Source organism: Typopeltis vanoorti, chromosome 6 (assembly GCF_054136105.1).
Source record: "Typopeltis vanoorti isolate ZY-2024b chromosome 6, IOZ_Tvanoo_1.0, whole genome shotgun sequence".
In the NCBI taxonomy this organism is placed as follows: domain Eukaryota; kingdom Metazoa; phylum Arthropoda; class Arachnida; order Uropygi; family Thelyphonidae; genus Typopeltis; species Typopeltis vanoorti.
The window spans coordinates 58406195-58430222 of NC_143554.1; the positions used below are offsets into that span (position 1 = coordinate 58406195).

At 34.2% G+C, this 24028-nt stretch overlaps 2 protein-coding genes across 3 annotated transcripts in view; one reads left to right on the top strand and one right to left on the bottom strand.

The window, feature by feature from the left end:
- Positions 1-2328: 2328 nt before the first annotated feature.
- Positions 2329-22623, bottom strand: LOC150105475 (solute carrier family 52, riboflavin transporter, member 3-B-like). 2 transcript variants are annotated; one of them, XM_090394181.1, is made up of 5 exons: positions 22546-22623; positions 15917-16714; positions 6390-6737; positions 5923-6153; positions 2329-3025 (listed from the first exon to the last, which is right to left on the bottom strand). In XM_090394181.1, exons 2-5 carry the CDS (start codon positions 16613-16615, stop codon positions 2825-2827), a joined length of 1479 nt encoding a protein of 492 aa, XP_090250307.1. In that variant the 5' UTR covers positions 16616-16714; positions 22546-22623; the 3' UTR covers positions 2329-2824. The 2 variants fall into 2 exon arrangements, with proteins under 2 accessions (XP_090250307.1, XP_090250306.1); XM_090394180.1 differs by having other exon boundaries at positions 22295-22622.
- The window catches only part of Ppat-Dpck (Bifunctional Phosphopantetheine adenylyltransferase - Dephospho-CoA kinase), a 106149-nt gene continuing 103530 nt past the window's right edge, over positions 21410-24028 (top strand). The window contains exon 1 of the mRNA XM_090394175.1: positions 21410-21808. The gene's annotated coding sequence lies outside the window, so the exon portion shown is untranslated. The remainder of the gene's footprint in view (positions 21809-24028) is intronic.

Here is a 24028-nt window from a genome sequence, read left to right on the forward strand (position 1 = left end):
TAGAGTTATTAAGTATTTACTACGGCACCGTTACCTTCTCTCCAAAGCCCCCCCCCCTCTCTCTCTCTCTCTCTCGACATGCCTTATCAATAATGTTTTGAGACTTTCAAAATAGTTTTTATATTTTCCGATATTTTGACGCAAATGCGTGCCTTCAAGTTTCCTCACCAATACACGCATAGCACGTCGTCCATGTTCACTCGAATGACCTGACGGAATTCCAATTCATCATATTAAAGATAATGATAACGTTGTTATTAGTAAAAATAATCATTCCGGAGAGTGCTTTCTTACTGTAACTATTAGTCGAAATGCTCTAGTTTACCTCATGGATATTTGGTGTCGAGATTATATGATTTCTCTTAGCTTTAGTATCCTTAACGTTTGATATTTACTCGATACGAAGTCATTTTATCTACAAAAAACTTCTATAAATTCTAAATTGAAAAACATATAAGAAAATTCTTCATTTATTCTGTTACGAAATCGAATCTGTTTCGAATAGATTACTGTGTTTTAGCAGCAAACGTGTTATCAGATCTAATACAGTTAAATGCAGACGACGAGAAAGAGCAAACTTCAAAAAATCAAAAATAGCCCTATCTTATCGCACGAAATAATAAACAGCGTAAAGAGAGTTGCATTACTTTTTGTGAATGTCTTTTCTTTCCAGTATGTGTGTTTTGCTACATTTTTAATTAACTGACCTGAATAATAATTCCCATTGAGCACCGGTTTAGCTGACCCAGTTCATTTTTTAGACCGCCTCAGTAGTTAAGTTGTAGTTGCTTGTTTACTTCAAAGGCTGCTGGTTAAGCTCACATAGTACTGTTACATAACAGATTTAGAGAGCAATAGCAAAAAGCACTGCATAAATTCGATTGTAAAAATTTACCTCTAAATTTCTCTTTGTATTTTATATTTTCTTTTTTCTACAAAACGAGAACGATATTAGTTACAAATAAAGGAAATATGTAAGCTTCCTTGTTAACTGTGAATAAAACAGAGTTGTCGTAACCTAATAAGTACATAAGTAAGGAAATGCCTAGGTGCATTTCCTTACTTACAGTTTAAAATTTTAAAAACACCAGTCTTTTGTTTTTAATGTTGCACATTGTCATGAATTTAGGAGCGGTTAAGGGGAAGCTAAATAGGGCTTACCTAAGGGCATCATATACCTTAACAATTGTCCTGCATCAAAGAGTTATTATGTTTCTCAAGGTTCACGGTTTTTAATTTTCCAAATTCTAAAAAGCAAACTCAACTTCCCCTTCTTGTTTCGAAACTAAGAACATCATTTATTTTCTTAAATGTCAAAATACACAAATAATAAAGCAGATAATAATTATGATAAAGGGCATAGATTCTTAACCAATGTGCCATGGCTTATTGGTGTCCCACAACAAAACGTTGGGTATTTCAGGAAAAGTGTCGTGGGAAGTGAGTGATGATGAGAAAACAGAAAAAAATACCGAAACTCACTTTAGATCTTACATTTTTAGTTTCTTATTAACGTATTAAAATTATTTATAGATTTATGATTTTTTTTTAGTTTAACTTTTAACTAGCCATATATTTACTTCATTAATTTTTCTATTAAAATTAAACATATTTAAATAATAGCCAATTGGTGCATTACATCTGTGAGCAATCAAAATCTATTCAATATATTAAAAAACTTTAATGGGATTCGATTAAGGGTCAAAGCTAGATAACTGGCAAGAGACCTCCACGTAGCCTTTTAAGTAGTGTGGAGGACCGACTGGGGTTTCTGACCTAATAACCAGTCCTCACCCTCTCGTAGTTTTTCTTCCCAGTTTATCTGGGGTTTTTCATCTTGCAAGCAGACAAACCGGCCCAGTGAACACACAGGCTACAGTCATAGGATATAGTACTTAATCCCTCATTAGGAGGACTCAACAAGTCCTAAGGGGTGGTCGAGAAACGTGGGCAACCCCATACGAACAATAAAAAAAAAAACCTCTCGTAGTGCACCTGTTATACTTAACAAAAGATGGGCAATTTCAGATTTAATCGACGAAATTTTATTCTGTACTGGATTAAACCAAAAGAAGATAAAGACACAGTGAAAATAACAGTACAATGATATGTCATGCAAGCTGAGAATCTCCCGGTTTAACGACCCCCCCCCCCCTCTCCTTCCGCTATTTTCTTCAAGGAATCAGCAAGAACAATGAAAAGTAAGCTACTGGAGCAAACACCTGAACATCAGCATAAGTCAACGTCCATCCATCCATCAACGTAAGAAATATCAACGGAAAAGACGCGAAACTGGAAGAAGGATTTTTAAAATTTTTCTTTTTATGTAGTATATGAGAATATATATTAGGAATTTGATGACAATGAAATCTTTAATCTCTTGTTAAAGTCTCTTGACTTTAGTGTGTGGTGCGAATTCAATATTCAAATGTTCGGCAAAGACATGGATTAATTGTTCCACATGAAAAGGATTGAAATCACAAATAAACTGAATTCATTAATAAGGTCCGTCCTGTCAAGTATCATCAGCATCCAGGAATTTGTCCATTATGGATCTCCATATATTTCTGTCTTACTTTCTTCATAGTTCAGCCAGTTCGTGTTTTTGAACCGATTGACTTCAATTCTTCCCTCTAATAAAAGTCTTTCATGCCACACAATATGATCTATGTACATTTTTCTCTTCCTTGTTATTCACATACAATAAGTGACCAGAGGCAAATAAAACTTAAATCAATAGAATTTAAAACAATCTGTTCTAATAGGAACGTCACACCATTGTCATAAAATGAGTAAATGCCAATTATTTAATAAAATAGTTCGTCTACCAAATACATAAGTTGTCATCGCGAAATACTTTTGCCTCGTTTACCAAGAGAAACATGAGAAGAGCACCAATTGCAGCTCCTGCTTGAGTTACTACCCCACACCAGAAGAGGGCGTCGTGACCAATTTCTCCTAACAACACTGTCACCATGGTTTTTACGTAAGATAAAATGCCAATAAAAAGCACCCAGCATATGACCTGAAAATAAAGTAATATTGATTATGGATATTTGTTATTTCTTTTAATAAAGTGAGTACAAATAGTGAAACTAACAAAATATCTGTTTTATTATTTTTATAATAACTAATTAACATTTTTGATTCAAAGGCTTTTCTACGAAAAATAAATCTTCTGATTCAATTAGTAATTAAGTATTTTTTTTCATTCTTTTCAGCTTTCGTGATTAAAAATCAAGAATATATATACTTATCCTGATGAGGGGGAACTCTTAAAAATATTAATTAGCCAGTGTTTATGAAACTACGTAACCGCCGAGAAGAAAAAAATAGACTTCATTCCTATAATAAAACATTTCAGTATTCTTTTAATCTTGTTAATTTAAGAATTGATTAAACCACAAGTAGGGGAATACCGGTTGAAAGGAGAAGCAAATTGATAAAGCAATACTTTAAGTAACTAGATTGTGCAAGAATTATATCACATGGGAAAAAAGCATGATATTTTTGCCGTATTGATTTTATCGCGGACGAAATATAAAAGCGTAGAATCATTGTTTAATTGTTTTCTTATGCTAAGTTATATATCAATAATTCAGTTATTTTCTGGCAGGTAAAGAGACAAGTGTGAAGTAATATAGGAATCTAAGAAAAGCCGTATTTTTAAATCAGTGCTATTTGTGATTTGAGTGCAAAAGCACTCAAATCACAAATAGCACTGCATATCACACTAAAGTCATTAATATGTTATCGTTTTTCTTTGTCATTTACATTTTCTTCTTAAGTTTTGCTACTGGTAAATTATATTTAGGGATTTTTCCAACTTCCCAACAAAAGCAAGAGCGTATGAGTTGGTTAGAATTGCTTAGAATTATGTCCGAAGCATCTAAGTCTGTGAGGACCAGTATATTATATCATCACTGACATCGTCATTATCAGCCATTTTTTGTCCACTATGGAACAGAAGACTATGGTGACAAAGGCCACCATAGTTCTTCGGTTCCTATCTTGAGACAATCTATGTCACTTCATTGCAGTGGGAGTCTGCCTTGTCTCCTAGGTATTTGTCTTATCTAAGTAGGCTGCCCTTCCAAAAAGCTTGGTCAGCAAGGGAAGGGTTAGATCAAATTATGGATAATAAATATATCATATGTCTGTTAATTTTGCGTGTTCTTCTAGCATACTTTCTTGTTTTGTTGGATGAAAAACCGAGCTTACAGAAGCAAAACTTTCCATTTCCATATTAAAACGGTTGGCTCAATTGGAAATCCCTTCTAAAGGCTCTTCGGAGCTTGCAGAGGTAAAAGAGGAAGAGAGAGCCTCTTGGTTCTTATTGAATATTGTCAAAGACTTTATCTGATATGTCAGGGACGCTGTATAGGATGGACAAACAAAGACTGATTATAATTTATCTCCAATATTGTTTTCTTTCTTGACTACGTACTTTATTTTTATATCAGTTATTAATGTGGCCTTGTTGATCTGCCTTTCTTTATTTTTAAACTCCACAAGTGATACTTGACTAAAGGACATTTATCTTCCTTATATAGTTTTCTGTGGTTTGACTTCTCTAATTCTTCAGGGCTATATTAAAATAATATTAGGGTTTTAAAAAACAAATTAGCTTAAGTTTATTTTTTATTCATTTATATTAATTACCATATTTGGTATGATCAAAAGTTTTACAGACTGGCCACAGAATGACACTAGTGCAGTCGGTACAAAATTACTTCTTAGTGTTCAAGTAGAGTACACTAGTCTGCTGAATCATTCATTGTTTATTTCCATCTTGAAAACTGTAATTTGCGTGTCGTGTTCTTGACGATTTCCGTTCCGTCACAATAAATAAGCAAATTAAAATAATGCGTATTTCAGAGAAGATCTACAATATAATTTTTGAAGTGCCAATACACACTTTCGAAGCAGAAATGATGAGTAAAATCACCTCAGTTGTCGATGCAGTACTTTGAAAACGTCATTCGATGAGGAAAATGGAGAAATTCGTCTCGAATTAACTAATCAGTTGTTTATATTTTTCTTTCTCTAAAGAAAGAAAAACATAATCCGGAAGGTTTTTAGCTTATCTCTTGTATCATGCCTACTTACTATATTTTTTAACTAGTTGTTTCTCCTAATTTTATGTTGGTATACTTTAGTTCATAACGTTATCCAGAGGTAGATTTATTGATTCGGTTTTGATCGAACCACCTTTGCTTTCTTTATTTAATGAAATCTTCAGTGCTCACTAATTTTGGTTACATTCGACATTGCATTATCTTAAGTTTTTACTACCGAGTGGAATTCATATCCCACACTGACGAAGCCATAGTCTATATGTGTTTTGTTAAATACTCTACATTTTCCAAGCGATTGAATCCATTTTCTTCCACCAAAGAATCCGATCTGTCTTCCCCTTCCTCCCTCCCCATCATTTGTGCTGCCATTTACATTTACTCTCGTCCTCCACCAACAAGTATAAACTGTGTGTATCTGGCTATTACTATAAACAGAATTTGAAGTTAACTTGCTATCTAGAATGATTTTATCAATTGGTAATGTTCCTTTAATGGAAAATAAATAAATAAATAAAAATAAAGCTTCTTCCTTTTTTTACGAAATATCTCATAAAAATATAGTGACCATTTAAACTTTTATTTATGAAATATAAGAATATACTCTTATACAGAACTTTCCTCATGCTCTGTTTTGCGGAAGTAAAAATCAGAATTTGTTGTATTAGAAATCTTGTCATCTCCATTTGAGGCTAACTAATTCATCCTATAATTAAAACCCGTTCATTTCTCATCATGGTGGATATATTAACCATAATCACTTTCATAAATATATGAACATTTTTAAACAGAAAAATGTATTGAAGATATAATAATATGTAGATGGATGATGGAAAGGACTACTTACCATAATCACGCCACCTGCGTCTGAGTTAACGAAAGGTGGTTCAGGACTCATCGCAGCTGCAGCCATGATATATGCGGATATCACCGTTGCGATTACAGATAATGACGTAATCCCTCGGATACTCCTCAATTCTGCAAACATAGCTACTAAACATGCCAGAGGATAAGCCATTCCTGACAATGTCACGGCCAAATGAAACGGTTGGTTCCCATATGGTAGACAAGAGTAAGGCTAAAGATAAAAATTAATATATATATATATATATATATACGGGAAAATGTCACTTAATCTGTATCAATAGCATTTAATTCTTAAAAACCTCGGAGAAAAAATAGAAAGTTATGCAATAGGCACTGACTCAAATGTTTATTTTGCGTGTGTGTGTGTGGGTTGGGTGGGTGCGGGTGTGATTACATATCAGAATGGAAGCATTAAAGTGAAGCAACACAGAAACTAAATTCTCTTACCTGAATGGCTGGAAATATTCCAAAAGTTGTTACACATGCCCACCCTTGAAGGAACAGCAGATAGGAATATTCTAGTTGTGATACGCTTCCAGCATTTTTGTCTCTTCTATTACTGTTATCGTGCTCACATTTAAAAGGCGATAATGTATCAACTTCTTTAGATCCTTTCTTCTGGATGTAGTTTCCTTTAGTATCGGGAATATTTATTTGTTTACCTTCTTGTGTATTTTCAACACCACAAGGCACGTGGTGGTCGTCCGTTTTAGATGCAGTGCATTTGTAATGTTCGCTGAGATCAATTTCGTCATCGGACTGCTTTGGGGCCTGTTCCACTGGAGTTAAATTGATCTGAAAAAAATTTTAGATTTAAATGCACATTTGAACTAGAAATCCTTTATTATTCATTTATTCGATCTTGATAGTAATCAGTGTAACACGATTCACAAATAAGCAGACTTGTAAGGTCTAATTGCTAAGATGACGCTCATCTGAGAACTTTGCCCCTTACAGTTTAATGGTAAAAGAATATAAGAGAGTTTCATGTGTGTGAAAACTTAGCTTAAAATATATACGTCTAAATGAAAAAGTTGGCAATTTTTAGATATCGAACAGGAAATAATAAGCAAATTTCTCTTAGCTTTGTTTACTATTTAGGTATACTACAAAAGCTACACAGTCCAGATCTTTGTACCAACAGGCAGCAAGAGTATAATTATTTATGAATACAGTAATAATGCCATATAGTCGCATTCGATATTCCAAAACTCAGTACTTACTAAAAATGCTAAAAAATAAATCTAATTATCGTTATCTATTTATTAAGTCAGCACTGTTCAAACAAACCAAATAAAATAGCAAGGCCACCAACTTAAACATCCACCATCTGTACCCTTTGATGCTCTGGTCCTCTACGCCCCTACAGATAGAAAAAGAAATAGAGGAAGACTCCGAACTCCATATTGGAAATATATCAGCAATATTCTCTCCGTTTCCCCCCAACTCTCTGCATCAGAGATCCATCAATATATGACAGAGAAGCCTGGTTTTCCTTCACTTCATAACAACCTCCAAGTCCTGTCTTAGTGTACACAGACTACTTATTTGTTTTAATTGGTTTCCCTATTTATAATTGTAAAATTATAAATAATGATGATGATGATCATTATCTATTGACTGAAGCGTTCACTGCTTCAGTCGATAGATAATGTACCTCATTGAATGTATTTCTTATAGCAGTTCTTAGCAATGTTATGTAATCTGTTTCAGTGAGCTTTATTCTTTTTTCTTTATATACCTTTTATACTTTTTTCTTTAACTCTATAATGGAAATATTATGTATAGTATTTAACTGATTGTTTCGATTTTTTAAACCTACTTGACGTACAGCTTTTCCAACTAACAGACTGTAGGCTGAAATCCGTTGTGGTGCTACTTGTGAATGTCTTTAGATGGTATATAGGCTTAGACTGAAAGTGTAAAGTGGCTTGAAATTTTCTGTTTCCTGTTCTCAATAGCAGGATTTGATTTAATCTATAGGCCAATCCTGTATTAAAACTAACATACTATAGGTCTGTTAGTTTTCGTATTGTAATCTTTCGTTGATCTTAAGTAAATCAATAATCAATAAATAAATGTAATCTTAAGTAAATCAATAAAGAATGCTTCTTTATTGATTTCCATGATTTTCTTAACAGTAGTTTAAAGACGGATCCAATTCTGCCATTTATTTTCCCGAGCAAAAGTCGAGTTCATCATTGTAGGGTAAATTTGAAAATCCAAATATGTCGTTGTTTTGAGAGTTCTAAGGAAATGATAAAAGGACAATTAATCCGTAATATCTGAAGTAATTCTTTAAAAAGTTTCAGCTGCATGCAGAAAAACTAAGTAAGTTTATAACTTTATTGCATTCGCTTGTGGAACGAAATTAATTTGTTTTAATTCCTTCGAATTGTCATTTTTTTTGTTTGTTTTTTTGTTTTTTGAAGATGTGAAGTTCCAAGACAATAACGGATAAAAAACGTACAGCGCAGGCGCGATTCCTACTCCTAGTAACTGACTTTCAATTACTAGTAATAGGAATTCCTCTTTTTTTCTTTTTTTCTTTTTCATTCTAAATGTAAACAAGTTTCTTTCACAGTGATGTTGTACTTGGTATGTATATTCTGCTTTTACTTGTATGTAATATTTTGTAATAGTAGGTGTTTTGCATTTTGAAATTGTCGGTTATTTCATTTTCTGTAATAACCGACAATGTCAATCACCAGAATTCCCTCCACTTCCGATTAGGTAACTAATCGTTTAATAAATAACAAATATTTGATATGTTTCATATCAAATGGATGCAAATAGCAAAGACCTGTCAGCAGTAGAATAAGGTTATTAATAAATGTAATGGAGGAGGAGGATTAAAAAAAACTGAAAGTCGTTTTGAATTATAATGTACTGCAGACATAAAACAAAATGTCCGCAGTACATTATACCAAAAGCGCCTCTAGGTTCAAAGCTGAGATAATTAATGATATAATTTAATAAATGCGATCGCTTTTATGATTACCTCCAGTCATTTTCTTACTCGTATAATATATTTTTATTATTTCATATTTTCGTTATTTTTTTTAATTTTATATAATTTAATCTTTTATTATTTCATGTTTTCATTATTTTTTATAATTTTTCATAGCGTTGTAACGTAATGTTTTATTATTATTATTATTATTATTATTATTATTATTATTATTATTATTATTATTATTATTATTATTATTATTCTCTTCATAAAAGCTAACCCAACTTCGAAGTAGGTAGGATTAAATCGCCTCACTCATCTACACGTAATCCACATAATCAAAGACTGCAGATTATGTAACAAAACAGTCAGTAAGGTGTATAACAATAATGAAGATACTGATATTATTTTCATCATTATTATTCTTATTTTTATTATTATTGTTGTTGTTGTTGTAATTTTCAAAATTATATTTGTAATAGATTTGGATTCTAATAAAAATAAAAAGTAAAAAAATATATATATATTATTATTATTACATTATTATTATTATTATCATCATCATCACATTGACTCTCCTGGAGTCAACGACTAATGCATTGCCTGAGTACATTGTAATGTGAAATAAGTATACATATATTACAAAAGTCCACGGACTTTCGAAAATTCTCTCCTGCCTGTAAGACATCTATCACACTGAAGCTTAAACACATTCACACTCTTAGCATTCACAACATCCTCGAGCACTCACCCACCACTCCACCTAATGAACAAAATAAAATAAAATAAAAACTTCTCATCCTCTTATTCACCATCCCGTGCGTGATATCCAAGGAATAATGTTTTATTATTTATTTTTTTCACATGATTGTTTTTATTATCGCAGATGTTATTTATATAGCCGGTGTAGCTCAGTGGATGTGGCGTTTATTTGTATCAACAACAGCAGCTGTGTACATTTAAAAATAAATATATATACAGCTATTTACAATTTGTACATAGGCTGCTAATTCTATTAGGCATTTTCATTTACTCGTTACAATATACTTATGACACCTGTTTTACAATCACTGTTTAAATACGATACAACATGTCACATGCTCAATTTCTATTTTCCTTATTGTCCTATTGAATTGTTTGAGCTGTTATTTTGTTGGTATATATTACATAGTGATTTCAGTCTATTTATAAGTTGCATTATCAGATCAGTCTATTCACGTTTATATATACATATATATACATATACATCCACATACATATATACATATATATACCCACATACATATATATGTTAGCATTGACATTTTCCATATGTACAATTCGTTATACATATATCTTCATCCTATATCTTTGTTCACATATTTTGGATGATTATTTTATTAACTTAATTTAAATGCATATCTTATTCTTAAAATACATACTGTACATTGCTTATGTTTTTATTTACATTTATATATGCATATATTTTGGTAGTATCTCTATACCTCATGCAGATTTTTTTTTTTTTTTTGTAGGCACTCTTATTTTTTTACAAAATGAATTTCATATTGCTTTAACATTATATTGTTTGCTTAACTTAAGAGGTAAATCTGTAATTTCTTATATACAAAAGTTTTCTGAATTGGAATTAGTTACAGGTCTATAAATGGATAACATATCCTATTAACATTTTGGGTTATTATCATGTTATGAACTTATGTTATCTGCATTTCTTACAATTGACATTTCTACCATCCTTGTGTCTGTATATACAATAACATATACATATTTCTGGTAATATATCTTAATCTACATATTTATTACTCGAATAGTATTGACTTATCTTAAGGAGTAATTGCTATTTACATTTACATTTTTTCTTTTTTTTTCCCTTACACAATTAGATATACATATATAAAACATTCTTATCCCTTATATATAGGCGTACCTATATATTATTATTAATATTTTTATTATTTTTTAAACTTTTATTTATTTATTTATTTTAATTATTATTATTATATATATATATATATATATATATATATATATATATATGGGAATAAATTTTTAACTTGGGTATATTGTATATTAGGATAACCAAGCAATTTTATATGCTTGGTTATTTTAGCTCCTAATCCCAAGTGTGCAAACAATTAAGTTTGCGCCTGAAACAAAGTTCAAGTCTAAAGATGGTACAACACCAGGGCAGCTCATTGTAAAGGTGGTTAAAGCTTTGATCACTATTCGTAGTATTTTCCCATAATGTAAAGCACATCTCACTAGAAGATGTATACTGCAATGCATTATGGGTGGGGTCACTACCCAGACCGGTTTCGACCTTTTTTGAGGTCTCCTCAGTGAGTAGCTAGACCCTAAATACCAAGGTTTTAGTAATACAAAGCCTTATCAACTTTAATTATATAAGTTGCAACAAGGTGTATTAAGTTTTAATAAAAATCTCTGGAGGAGATATTGATGGGAATAAATTTTTAACTTGGGTATATTGTATATTAGGATATTAGGATAACCAAGCAATTTTATATGCTTGGTTATTTTAGCTCCTAATCCCAAGTGTGCAAACAATTAAGTTTGCGCCTGAAACAAAGTTCAAGTCTAAAGATGGTACAACACCAGGGCAGCTCATTGTAAAGGTGGTTAAAGCTTTGATCACTATTCTTAGTATTTTCCCATAATGTAAAGCACATCTCACTAGAAGATGTATACTGCAATGCATTATGGGTGGGGTCACTACCCAGACCGGTTTCGACCTTTTTTGAGGTCTCCTCAGTGAGTAGCTAGACCCTAAATACCAAGGTTTTAGTAATACAAAGCCTTATCAACTTTAATTATATAAGTTGCAACAAGGTGTATTAAGTTTTAATAAAAATCTCTGGAGGAGATATTGATGGGAATAAATTTTTAACTTGGGTATATTGTATATTAGGATATCCAAGCAATTTTATATGCTTGGTTATTTTAGCTCCTAATCCCAAGTGTGCAAACAATTAAGTTTGCGCCTGAAACAAAGTTCAAGTCTAAAGATGGTACAACACCAGGGCAGCTCATTGTAAAGAATATCTCCTCCAGAGATTTTTATTAAAACTTAATACACCTTGTTGCAACTTATATAATTAAAGTTGATAAGGCTTTGTATTACTAAAACCTTGGTATTTAGGGTCTAGCTACTCACTGAGGAGACCTCAAAAAAGGTCGAAACCGGTCTGGGTAGTGACCCCACCCATAATGCATTGCAGTATACATCTTCTAGTGAGATGTGCTTTACATTATGGGAAAATACTAAGAATAGTGATCAAAGCTTTAACCACCTTTACAATGAGCTGCCCTGGTGTTGTACCATCTTTAGACTTGAACTTTGTTTCAGGCGCAAACTTAATTGTTTGCACACTTGGGATTAGGAGCTAAAATAACCAAGCATATAAAATTGCTTGGTTATCCTAATATACAATATACCCAAGTTAAAAATTTATTCCCATCAATATCTCCTCCAGAGATTTTTATTAAAACTTAATACACCTTGTTGCAACTTATATAATTAAAGTTGATAAGGCTTTGTATTACTAAAACCTTGGTATTTAGGGTCTAGCTACTCACTGAGGAGACCTCAAAAAAGGTCGAAACCGGTCTGGGTAGTGACCCCACCCATAATGCATTGCAGTATACATCTTCTAGTGAGATGTGCTTTACATTATGGGAAAATACTACGAATAGTGATCAAAGCTTTAACCACCTTTACAATGAGCTGCCCTGGTGTTGTACCATCTTTAGACTTGAACTTTGTTTCAGGCGCAAACTTAATTGTTTGCACACTTGGGATTAGGAGCTAAAATAACCAAGCATATAAAATTGCTTGGTTATCCTAATATACAATATACCCAAGTTAAAAATTTATTCCCATCAATATCTCCTCCAGAGATTTTTATTAAAACTTAATACACCTTGTTGCAACTTATATAATTAAAGTTGATAAGGCTTTGTATTACTAAAACCTTGGTATTTAGGGTCTAGCTACTCACTGAGGAGACCTCAAAAAAGGTCGAAACCGGTCTGGGTAGTGACCCCACCCATAATGCATTGCAGTATACATCTTCTAGTGAGATGTGCTTTACATTATGGGAAAATACTAAGAATAGTGATCAAAGCTTTAACCACCTTTACAATGAGCTGCCCTGGTGTTGTACCATCTTTAGACTTGAACTTTGTTTCAGGCGCAAACTTAATTGTTTGCACACTTGGGATTAGAAGCTAAAATAACCAAGCATATATATATATATATATATATATATATATTCAGTTTATTTATTTTTATTTTATTTTTTTTTATTAAATTTGATATCATGTTGTCATTATTCCTCTCATTGTGGCGAATGGGCCTACGTTAACAGCACCTTTGTCTGGGATTATGCTTTGTGTTCAGATAGTGGGTTATCATTTTTGTTTACCACTAACTACGGGCGTTCCATTATCGGTATAAGTTTTATTTTTCCTTCTTCTTCTCCTTCTTCAATTAGGCCGAGTTTCCTCCATTGCTGTGTTGTTATGCTTTTGGTTTGTGTAGTGTTTATGATAATTTCCTTTAAATAATTGTTAATTTTTGCTAGTATGTCTGGTCTGGTGTCTCTTCCGTGTATTTTGTCACATCTGTGGGACCATATTGCATACATTGTTATTATTATGATTATTAGTTCTGTTTTTTTTTTTCATTTTTTGGTCTTCCAACCAAAATAATGTGTTTTCAGAGAATGATTGTGTCTTATGTAGGAATTTCTGTATGGTGTTCCATACTGTGGACGTTTTGCTACAGAACATCATAATATGATATATTGTTTCTGGGTCGGGACAGAAATGACACTTCGCTGGGCCTTGTAATGGGATTTTTTTTTGCTACACACCACATTTTTGTGGGGAGACAGGCATGATGTACTTTATAGAAGAATGTTTTGTATTTTGGTGATATTGGAAGTCGGAAAACTTTGCTAAGCATTTGCACACTACGGCGCTTGACCGCACGAAGGAAGACTTCTTGGTTTCGAATCTAGTCGGCGACTAGAAGAAATTTTTCTAAGCCTTTTTTCGACCGGTTCCAGATTTAGTCGATCTCTGGCAATGGCAAGCGGATTTTTTCTCTTGAAAACTCGGGTTTTTCGTCCCGTAAATTCAAGAAAATCGACCGTAGAACCCACATTATTTCAAACAATAAATACGAGTGTTTGGTTAGGGACCACGGGATGGCGGCACTTGTTGAGCCGTCTCTCTTCACTGAATGCCGCTTAATTAGTGATAGCCTTGGGCTAACTATCTCTGATTGGGTACCAGTGGAGATTGAACTGTCCACTCAGTCTCCAAAAGTTAGATAGGGCTAAAAAACGGCCTCGCCTGTTCCCTATATACGACGATAAAAAGGCGTTAGCTGATTTTTTTAAATATATTTATAGCAGTATTTCGTGCACCTTCATTTTGAAATTCTTTCCTCAATCTTTTATTAATACTCACAACTAAAAAAAAATATTCATTTTGGCAACAGATCACCCTCATTCAAAATCGAATTCTTCGATCTTCAAATTTATTTTTACCAAACCATGAATGTTCTATCGGTTAAGTCAATTTTCATTAAGTTTTCTAAATATCAGCAACTATTTATTAGTAAAATTCGACTGTTGAGAATTCAAATGCGCAGTTAGCCTAGTGGCTGTGCGCTTCGCAACCATATGCCTGGGGAAAGACCTAGGTTCGATTCCCATCGACGACGTGAGGAGCTTAAGGATCATCCTCAGCCATAGCCAAGTTAGCCGGTCTTGGGTGTGGACTGCGGGATTTTCCCCAGTTATCTGGGGTTTTTCATCCCACAAGCAGGCAAACCGGCCCCGTGAACACATACGGATATAGTCAGGAATACTTAAGACAATCTCTCCAGCTATAGGTCTGAATTGTCAGCTATGCCGGTCCGGAGCCCGGATAAAAATAGGGGGAATTGAGATGGTGCCGTACCTCCCAGTAAAAGGGGCTCACGGCCGTTGAATCACCATACGAAATGAATGAATGAACTGTTGAGATATTATGTTATTCATTCCTGATTTTTAGCGTGTACTTTTCACATATCAGGTTATGATAACTGCTCTCTCTGTCGATGTGAACAATATCTCATAACAAGTGGATATTTAACATGATAACATCGTACCTATTAATACTACGGAAAGCAAGTATCGTTATAACAACCTATTATCGATTCTTAGTAAAAGAACACACATGTCTGAAGTGTAATATTCTACAATAACTTCTCATGTGCGTGCCGAGATCTATTATTATTATTATTAGCATCATCATCATCATCGGCAACTGTACTTGAGAAATATAAAAAAATAACACGCATCATTGCATGTAATACTCTTATTCATTTAACTAATTAAAAGTATAGATTCTGTCTTTCTTGAACATTGAACATAATGAGCACCGTACATGGAAATAACTAATCTTTAGTAACCCTTAAATGTCTACCTTTTAATAAGGAATATATACAGGGATACAAAGAGAAGCAGGATCTTTGAGTATCTTATATCTTATCTTACACGTTTTATTTTTACTCGTTCAGGGTTAATGGGATATGATTTTCCTATGAAAATATTGCCAAAATGTTTCATTTATGGAAGTCGGTACCATCTAAATATCAGCTGTATTAGATTTTCCTATGTGGGAGACTGCAGTAATGGTACTGCTTCCCTAAATATCTCTGTAAAATATTCCACAATTATCTTTATCAAGTGCACATGGTTAAAAAACCTGAACAAAAGATAACTCCTACAATTTTTATCCTGTAAATCTTTGTAAACTTACGAAGATACATAGTTATTGAAAGGTAAAATCGCCACCAATAATATTTTCTTAAGGCTTAATTCCATATAAATGAATACATTACAGAAAAGACACGTGAAATAATATTTTTTATTAATTAATCATTGTAGTTTTTTTCACATACGTTCACTCACATTTATAACAGATATTAAGGTTAACATCAATCACTTACCTGTTCTTTTCTTGCAGCTGGCAAATACAATAGCATTCCAAATGCAATCCAGCTAATCATTACCATTAGCAAAAGAAATAAAAAGAAAACTTCCGGAGAAAATCGAGGCTCTGGAATGAAAGGAACTAGTTCATATTTTGTTACATTCACATCAGTGACAGATTCATTTCTACATTCAGGATTTTCAACTCCTTGTGCCATTGCTACGAGACTAGGTAAGAATCCGCTCATCCCTTCTCCTGCCAGATATGGAGTAAGATAAACAGATCTGAATCGAGCCATAAAGGGCAAAAATACTACCGAAGAGGTGCAATCCACAACAGAAAGTCCAAAGGAGGATATATAAAGCCAAATACTGTATTCTCTTTCTCCAACAGTTCCAGTTGAGGACCATAAGAAAATCAACAACAAACAAGACACGCATCCAACAGCCATTTGTCCATGGGTGGCACATTCTTCGGTAAAAATCTTTGGCCACAGTTTATTGCATATTCCGTAAATCACCGGTCCAATATTAGCTGCTTGGAGAAATAAAGCCATGTATGAAGCCAGAGCCCATCCTTCCGGAAGACGTTGTACTAGAACTGGAAGTTCTACCCACAGACCGGTCATTGCTATCCATGATCCAAGACCAAAGAGAACAGATAAAAAGTCCACCAGATAACTTCTCTCCAAATCACATGATAAATACTTCGTCATATTTCCACAAAATTCACCTTGTCATGACACGGAAACTTCGTTTACAGTTTAAAGTTTTTAGTGAATATTTAGATGTGGTTACTTCCAGCATTGTTATTTCTGTAAAGAAAAAAAAATCATATTAATAAAATATGATCACCTGTTTCTTGGATATAGAGTGCAGCACATTCGATAGGATTAGGCTATGTTAGCATAAGTAAGATGTCTAGAACCTTGCACTCCTTTCGTTTATGGAAGAAGAATGAGTTTAGTTGCATAACTTATTAGGTCACTGTGTGTGTGTGTGTGTGTGTGTGTGTGTGTGTGTGTGTGTGTGTGTGTGTGTGTGTGTGTGTGTGTGTGTGTGTGTGTGTGTGTGTGTGTGTGTGTGTGTGTGTGTGTGTGTGTGTGTGTGTGTGTGTGTGTGTGTGTGTGTGTGTGTGTGTGTGTGTGTGATGATAACAATAATAGATGAAAGCTGCATAAATTAAATATAACTGAAATCATGAAGGAAAGACTCGGATCTCCCGATTTTTTTATGGCAGTCTTATCTACAATAGGTATAAACCTATTGAACATTAGTGCCGTGGATACCAGGATTAGATAACTGGGAGCTCTTATTCTAAAGATCAAATATGTTAATTTTCAATCCACCACATGTCTGCACTATACACACTGGTGGTCTCAAACCTGCAATGAAAATAATGTCACCTAATGACATTTACAAACATCCGTGACATAAGTTCTAGGCTGGAAGAATCGAGACGCTGTCCATGTCACCAGCCAGATGGATGGATTCACAGTTATAGTAAACACTCAATGAAAAGTATTGAAATAAACGAAACCCAGATCATAAACTTATTTTGTATCAACCGCATCTCCAGCCAGTTTAATGTAAATGAAATCACTGTGTCCTCTGCTCTACACAGGAAAATGGGCCTCAAACCATATCTCATTTATGGAGAGAAGTCATTTATGGAAGTAGCTCACTTGTTGGAAGGTCGTCTGATGTATCCCCTGGTTACTGTAGCTTCTCAGCATAAATTGGAAATAACTAGGTATGAGACTCAATAACATCGAAGTCAAGCTTCCTAATACAGAAAATGTTTTTTTTACCCAACCACCCGTCCGTCAGCAGCCATTCTTCCATTTCATACTGATGCCAGCGACCTTGTCTTCAATGATCTGTGCATCAACCTGTTAGCGAGTATTTCAAAAGACTTGCCCTGGAGTCGAGAGTAAAGGTGAAGGACGTAAACTTTGTATCCTTAAAGATTAATGTTTTTCTTTTTAAATGTAAACAGTTATTGTAACTGTCTGTTATTTATAAAATTAAAAATAAATAAAGCTTCTATAGTCAGTGATCAGTCGGTATAGACGAAGCTCTTCGGTTGGAAAGATAGGGATTCGAATCTCGTGTGAAACGGAAAGAGATTTTGTCAGGGCTTTTCGACTAAAAGTGAGTTAGTTGGTCTCATAAGGCGGTAGGAAGTTTTCCCAACTTCAAACTCGGGTTTTTTATCCAGCCAAACAGGCAAATCCACACGTAATTTACAGACATAGCAGAAAGTGTAGATAGGATTAACCGCCCTATCATAAGCATTATTATTATTATTATTTCACACCTCCAGAGAATCCAAAGACTCATCGAGGGAGGGTGCCAACAGCATCGAACGATGCTGTTGGCACCCTCCCTCGATGAGTCTTTCGATCAGCATCGGACGATTGAATCCCTTCCAACTACTAACTTGCTTAACTTGCTTAACTTGCTTAACTTCTTGAGTGAGCCATTAGTAGCAGAGGCTCTACCAATCGACCAACCTTTGCTGGCAGTTTATAAGAAGCTAAGTTATTTGGCGATGACAAATAACTTAGTAAACAATTGAGCCCAACACGAAAGGTAAGATGGAATGGGGTGGGAAAATATATATTAATCTTTAACATTAATAGTTATTCGGGTTTCATTTGGTTCTCAACTGAACCCCTGAGGCTAACATCACAAGACTAATCCGGATCGCCATTCAAAAAAAAAAAAAAAAAAAAAGTAACCTTAAGAACAGCTGCTTGAAAAAAAAAAAAAAATGCCTTCTTACTCTTCCATAGGCCACTTACGCTGACCATATCTTTGTATAACTACTCTGAGTATTAACGTATTCGTATACATTGTAAGCCTGTGTCTCTTCAATTTGTTTATAAAATGCTCTTAGATGCCCTGAGTTGCAAATTATGGCCTACCTGTGCTAGCCTTTTCCTTCTTCCCTTACACGATGGTAAATTCTACTTTAATAATGAATGTGCTTTTGTGTAGCAGCACGTGATAGGAAGTTTCTTTCTATAAATATACGCAGTCTTACAGTTGTCTGTTAAACCGAGTTTTGCACGTGATGCTTGTTGCAGATGAGATTCGAAGATCTCGCCATTTTATATTAGTGCTTTCATCCTAAATTTCAGTTTTGCGAAAATACCGGCCAAACTACGACTGCACGGTAAGCGTTTCATACGCAAGAAGCACAAAACAACCGTAGAACCACCCAAAGAAATGGAACAAGACGGTCTAGTTTCGGACTCCACTGCTTCTCTCAAAGAAAAGGTGCCTCCGATCATACTAAGAGAAAAACACCGATGGTCAGCTCTAAGATCTACAATGTCCTGTTTACAAATTGATCACACAAAGGTCAAAAATGTGGATGAGGGTATCAAGATTCAACCCGCCACGGTGACAGAATATAGAAAATTAACAAAGGAAATGGATGTCAGAGGTATTCAGTACCATATCTTCTCACTCAGTTCAGAAAAAAATATAAAAGCGGTCCTCCGTGGCGTCTCTGAAGACATTAATCCAGAAGAGATAGCTGCTGATCTTAACTTACAGGATCTGCCTCCTATAAAGGTCAGCAGAATGTATAGATTTGACAGGACTCCTACGCCGTTAGTCCTTGTAGAGATCCACAACATATACAAGATATTTACGACTTAAAATCAATCTGCGGGCTCATCATCATCACACCAGAGCCACTCCGGAAATGGGCATCTTCTGGGCAATGCCACAGGTGCCAAAAGTTTGGTCACGCCCAGAAACTGTGTAAAGCTGAGTTTAAATATCTGAAATGTTGGATAGTCACCTAACCAATATCTGTACAAAGCCAAAAACCACCCCGGCTAAATGTACCAACTGCGGTGGCCCTCATCCAGCAATTATAAGGGATGTACTCAACACCCGAAGAACAGACGGTTGGAGACAGCTAAACAGTCTTCCTCTTCTAGAACACGAATACCAGAGGCCCCTGCACCACAGCCCGAGGCTCAGCGGCCACAATCAGAAACAAAATTTTAGAGCTCCAACACTTTACTCATAGATATCAGCCAGATGTTATTCTAATAAGCGAGACACATTTAAGACCCTAAATAAGGGGATATCTCCTATGCAGAACCGACAGGCTAAACTATATGCAGCACTGCCATCTTCATTAAAAATTATATCAAACATCATTCTGTATAAAATCCTCCAACAACTAACCTTGAGTTCACAGGTGTGGAAGTATTCACTATCTCTGCTGGGATTGAAAATCTACTCAGCTTACAACCCACCCTTAAAACCTCTACTGCACTCTGATCTAAATGCCATCTTAGGTTAAAGAGTCCATCATTATTGCTGGAGACTTAAACTCCAAGCACCCTGCCTGGAACTGTAGAACCACCAACAAGAATGGCTGCATCCTTTCCAGCTACATAGGATCAAACTATGCTGTTGTGGCAGGCCCCACCGAACCAAGTCATCTCAGTACGTTTGCACTGCTGACATCTTGGATATAGCTATCCTTCAAAATATTAAACTTCAATACAACCTAAAATCATTGAACGGGTTGTCATCTGATCATAACCCAATTATATCGTGGGAAAGACTGTCAAAAGTACTCCGGGATTACATTGGACCTGTTCCTCATATACGTTCAAAAGATGATGTTGAAACCGCAGTCACAAGCCTCACCTAACAAATTAACTCCGCTATAATGGCAGCCACCTCCTACAAATCTGCCCCCCCCCAAGCATGGTCGTCTGCCTGAAGACATTATGAACTTGATCAGGGAAAAAATAGAGCAAGGAAAAGATTTCACAATACCGGGGAATATGAAAAGCATCTTGCTTCACCTCTAAAGCCATTAATGTCAAATGTCAAATTGTCTGTTAAACCATTAATATGGTTTTGCATCTTCCATTTGAGTATGCTGTTGAAAATTATGAATTCCAAAATTCTTCTAATATTCAATGTTACTTTCATGGAAACTTCCTACCACCTTCGAATACACAAACTCGTGGCAATTTGAATGCAAATGAACAAAGTGATTTTTGCAGTTCAATGTACATCACTGCACTACTGACATTCCCTATGTTGTTATATCATTTATTTACGCCCAGCTGTCTCATTAATTTTGGTAACAAGTGCAAAACAGCAAACAGATAAGAAATACTGCTATCTATATGTACGTTGACAGTGTCAACTTGACACCCACAAAAGTAAGCATACTTATTACAGTATTTTAACATTATTTGTATAAAGGCGTTGTGAAGGGAAATGAGCATTTTTCAATATTTTATTTTTATTTTCTTTTTTTCTTTCAAAAATTATAATCCATTTTAAAGTCATTCCAGCCTATAGCGATATGAAACAGCTTCTGCACACTTACTGCCTCGAGCAGCAGTTATCAAAACCAATATATAAAGTTGAACTTCGCCCCGCTATAAGAGTCCTTTACAACGAAACACGGATTAAATTTCATTCCTTAACCCTAGAAAAAAGAAGTACTTTATCTTGTTTGATCTGCTGCATTTATTATTGAAAAATTAATAGTAATCAAACTCTCGAAAACTTGAATTAAAATTAATTAAAAAAAAAAGAAAAAGGAAAAAAGAACCGAAACTTCTATTTTTATCTAGATTTGGAACACTTAGCTCCCCCCCAACTTCCATGTTTATTTCTCCCCGTGCTGAGGGTACTATTCAGCATAGCATATTTCTTACATCCATTCGATGAGTTGCAATGGAAAGTATGATACCACTGTTGATAAGAAGCGGTGGAAATAATGTGCCATTTTAACAGATTTATTGCCGCTGGCAAACAGAACTAGGGTTGGTTGGTGTTAATGGTGATCTTGTGAACAGTTGGTACTATTCTGTGGTTTCAAAAAAAGACGTTCCAAATCAAGTAGCCATCGGGTAAGTTACCAATATATTTTGTTCATCTCTAAAAATAAACTTAAGTTTGATTTCATTAATAATTTAGTTGTAATTTTTGTCACGATATAATTAAGATATTTTCTCTGATTTAAAATCGTAGAAACTTTCATCGTGTACTCCTTTTTCTATTAAATAATGATCTACCTTGTTAGGTATTATAATTCATTCAGTAGATGATTTTCATCAGTTGATGTTACTGTTAACAGCCTGAAGTGGTATTTAAAAAATAATAATAATAAACGTGGAAGAGGGTTGCCATCTTATTTTACTATGTATCCTGATCGCGACTAACTCAATAATTCATATATTTCATGGAAAGCTATATTTTAGTAGTCGTGATTTTTTTTCCTCTTTAGCATGTTATTGGGTAAATAATGTTTAGTAAGGTTATTGTTAGACTATATATAGACAAATAGACTATATTAGAGTTCGCTAGAAACAGGCTTGCATCCAAATGATACTTACCTATTGTCTACCTTACTTCAAAAAATTTGTCTCAGATGGTTGCGATGATGGCGTTGTTTGATATCTTCATGTAAGAATGTTGCCAAGCATTGCCAAAAGTATTCCAAGTCATCGTTGCATAAAGAAACCAACATCAAACTGAAAATATTTTGAATCACCGGATTTTTTTTTTTTACAATAAAAGCTTTGGTTATTCAACATTAATTTCGTGATGTTTTTATATTAAAACTAAAATCTTTAATTAAAAGTACCTTGCGAAACACTACACTTAAAATGACTTCCAGCTCTATATTCCATTGTACAGTAAATAATTGTGCCTCTGTTACACGATGCAATCTACTGATTGATATCTCTACCCTACATTTCATCATTCATTTCAGGCTATGCCAGTTTTAAGATCAGAAAGATATTGCACTATAGTCAATTTAAGTGCGTGTATTTATATAATCTCGTGTATGTCAGTAGGCTGATAAATTTGCTCTCTCCTTCCTCTGAATTAATCAGATATTTCGTTTATCCATGGCTGAAATTCCAGCTAAAGTTTCTTGACAATTCTCATGTGAAATTACATACTGAAATCTTCTGAAAATCAATTTCTCATCATCGGTTGAAACCAGCCAAACAAACCATGCAAGCATATTTACGAAAGTGTCTTCAATGATAATATTTATTATGGAAGAGTTAAATAATATATGTGTTAAAATTCTCAATTTTATAGCGTGATGTTAGTGGTTCGATCACTCAATCTTTTGAACTGAGGTTACATTTAATATCAGTGAGACCACAATTTTTTATCTTGTGGCAATTTGCTTACGACATGTCAATGCCAAACTCTATAAAATTTCTTCAAAATCTTTCCACGGCATCGTAAGAGTAGGACAATGTAGGCATGGTGACCAGATGTGGATCTTGGCTACTCATGAAATCCATATCAGTGGTTACTGATTATTTGGCAGTTTTCCAGTTGTTGAAGAAGGCGATCCTCTCCATACATCCTCACCCTAGATAGCACTGATGTCAAAGCAATGGGTTGATAATATAGTAGGCGTTTGTCTCTTCCTATGGAATCGGTTGTATATACTGTATATTGGCTTATGATATACGGTATATTGCTATGAAAGCAAGCTTTAGTTCATGAGTACATCTCTTGAGCAAAATTGGTGGTGTATCATCATGACCAGGTGTTGTTTTTTTTTGTATCCAGATTTTCCGAGATTTTGCCGATGACTTTCTGATGAAAAGTCAATGAAGCATGTGATGCAATATTCCAGGTAAATTTGGACATGTTTACAACCTTCCCTATATAGGACTCATATAAAATAAAAGCTTTACATCTAAACATAACAATCGGAAAAATAATCCAAGGCTTTTGTATTCTAGATCATGAACAAATTGCTAATTTCGTAAGGGAAACTTTTCACTTACAAAGATCTGCGAAGGCCACTATGGAAATAATACTACATGAGAAAATAAAAGCACTGGGCTGTTCGATGCAACATAGCATTGCTTCATTCATGTGAACAGCTGATCGTGCTTACATGTGTGCACACAAAATCCTCCCTAAATTTTTTTTTTTAAATAGATTCCCCTTCCAAACCTATTACAGAGTTAAGAAATCTTTTGTAATTTTTTTTTCATTAGAGATTTGGGATTTTAACAGCACAATTCAGTAGAATTGTGGTGTTAAAGAATTGTGGTGTCATAAGGTATATACACAAATATGCATAATATATA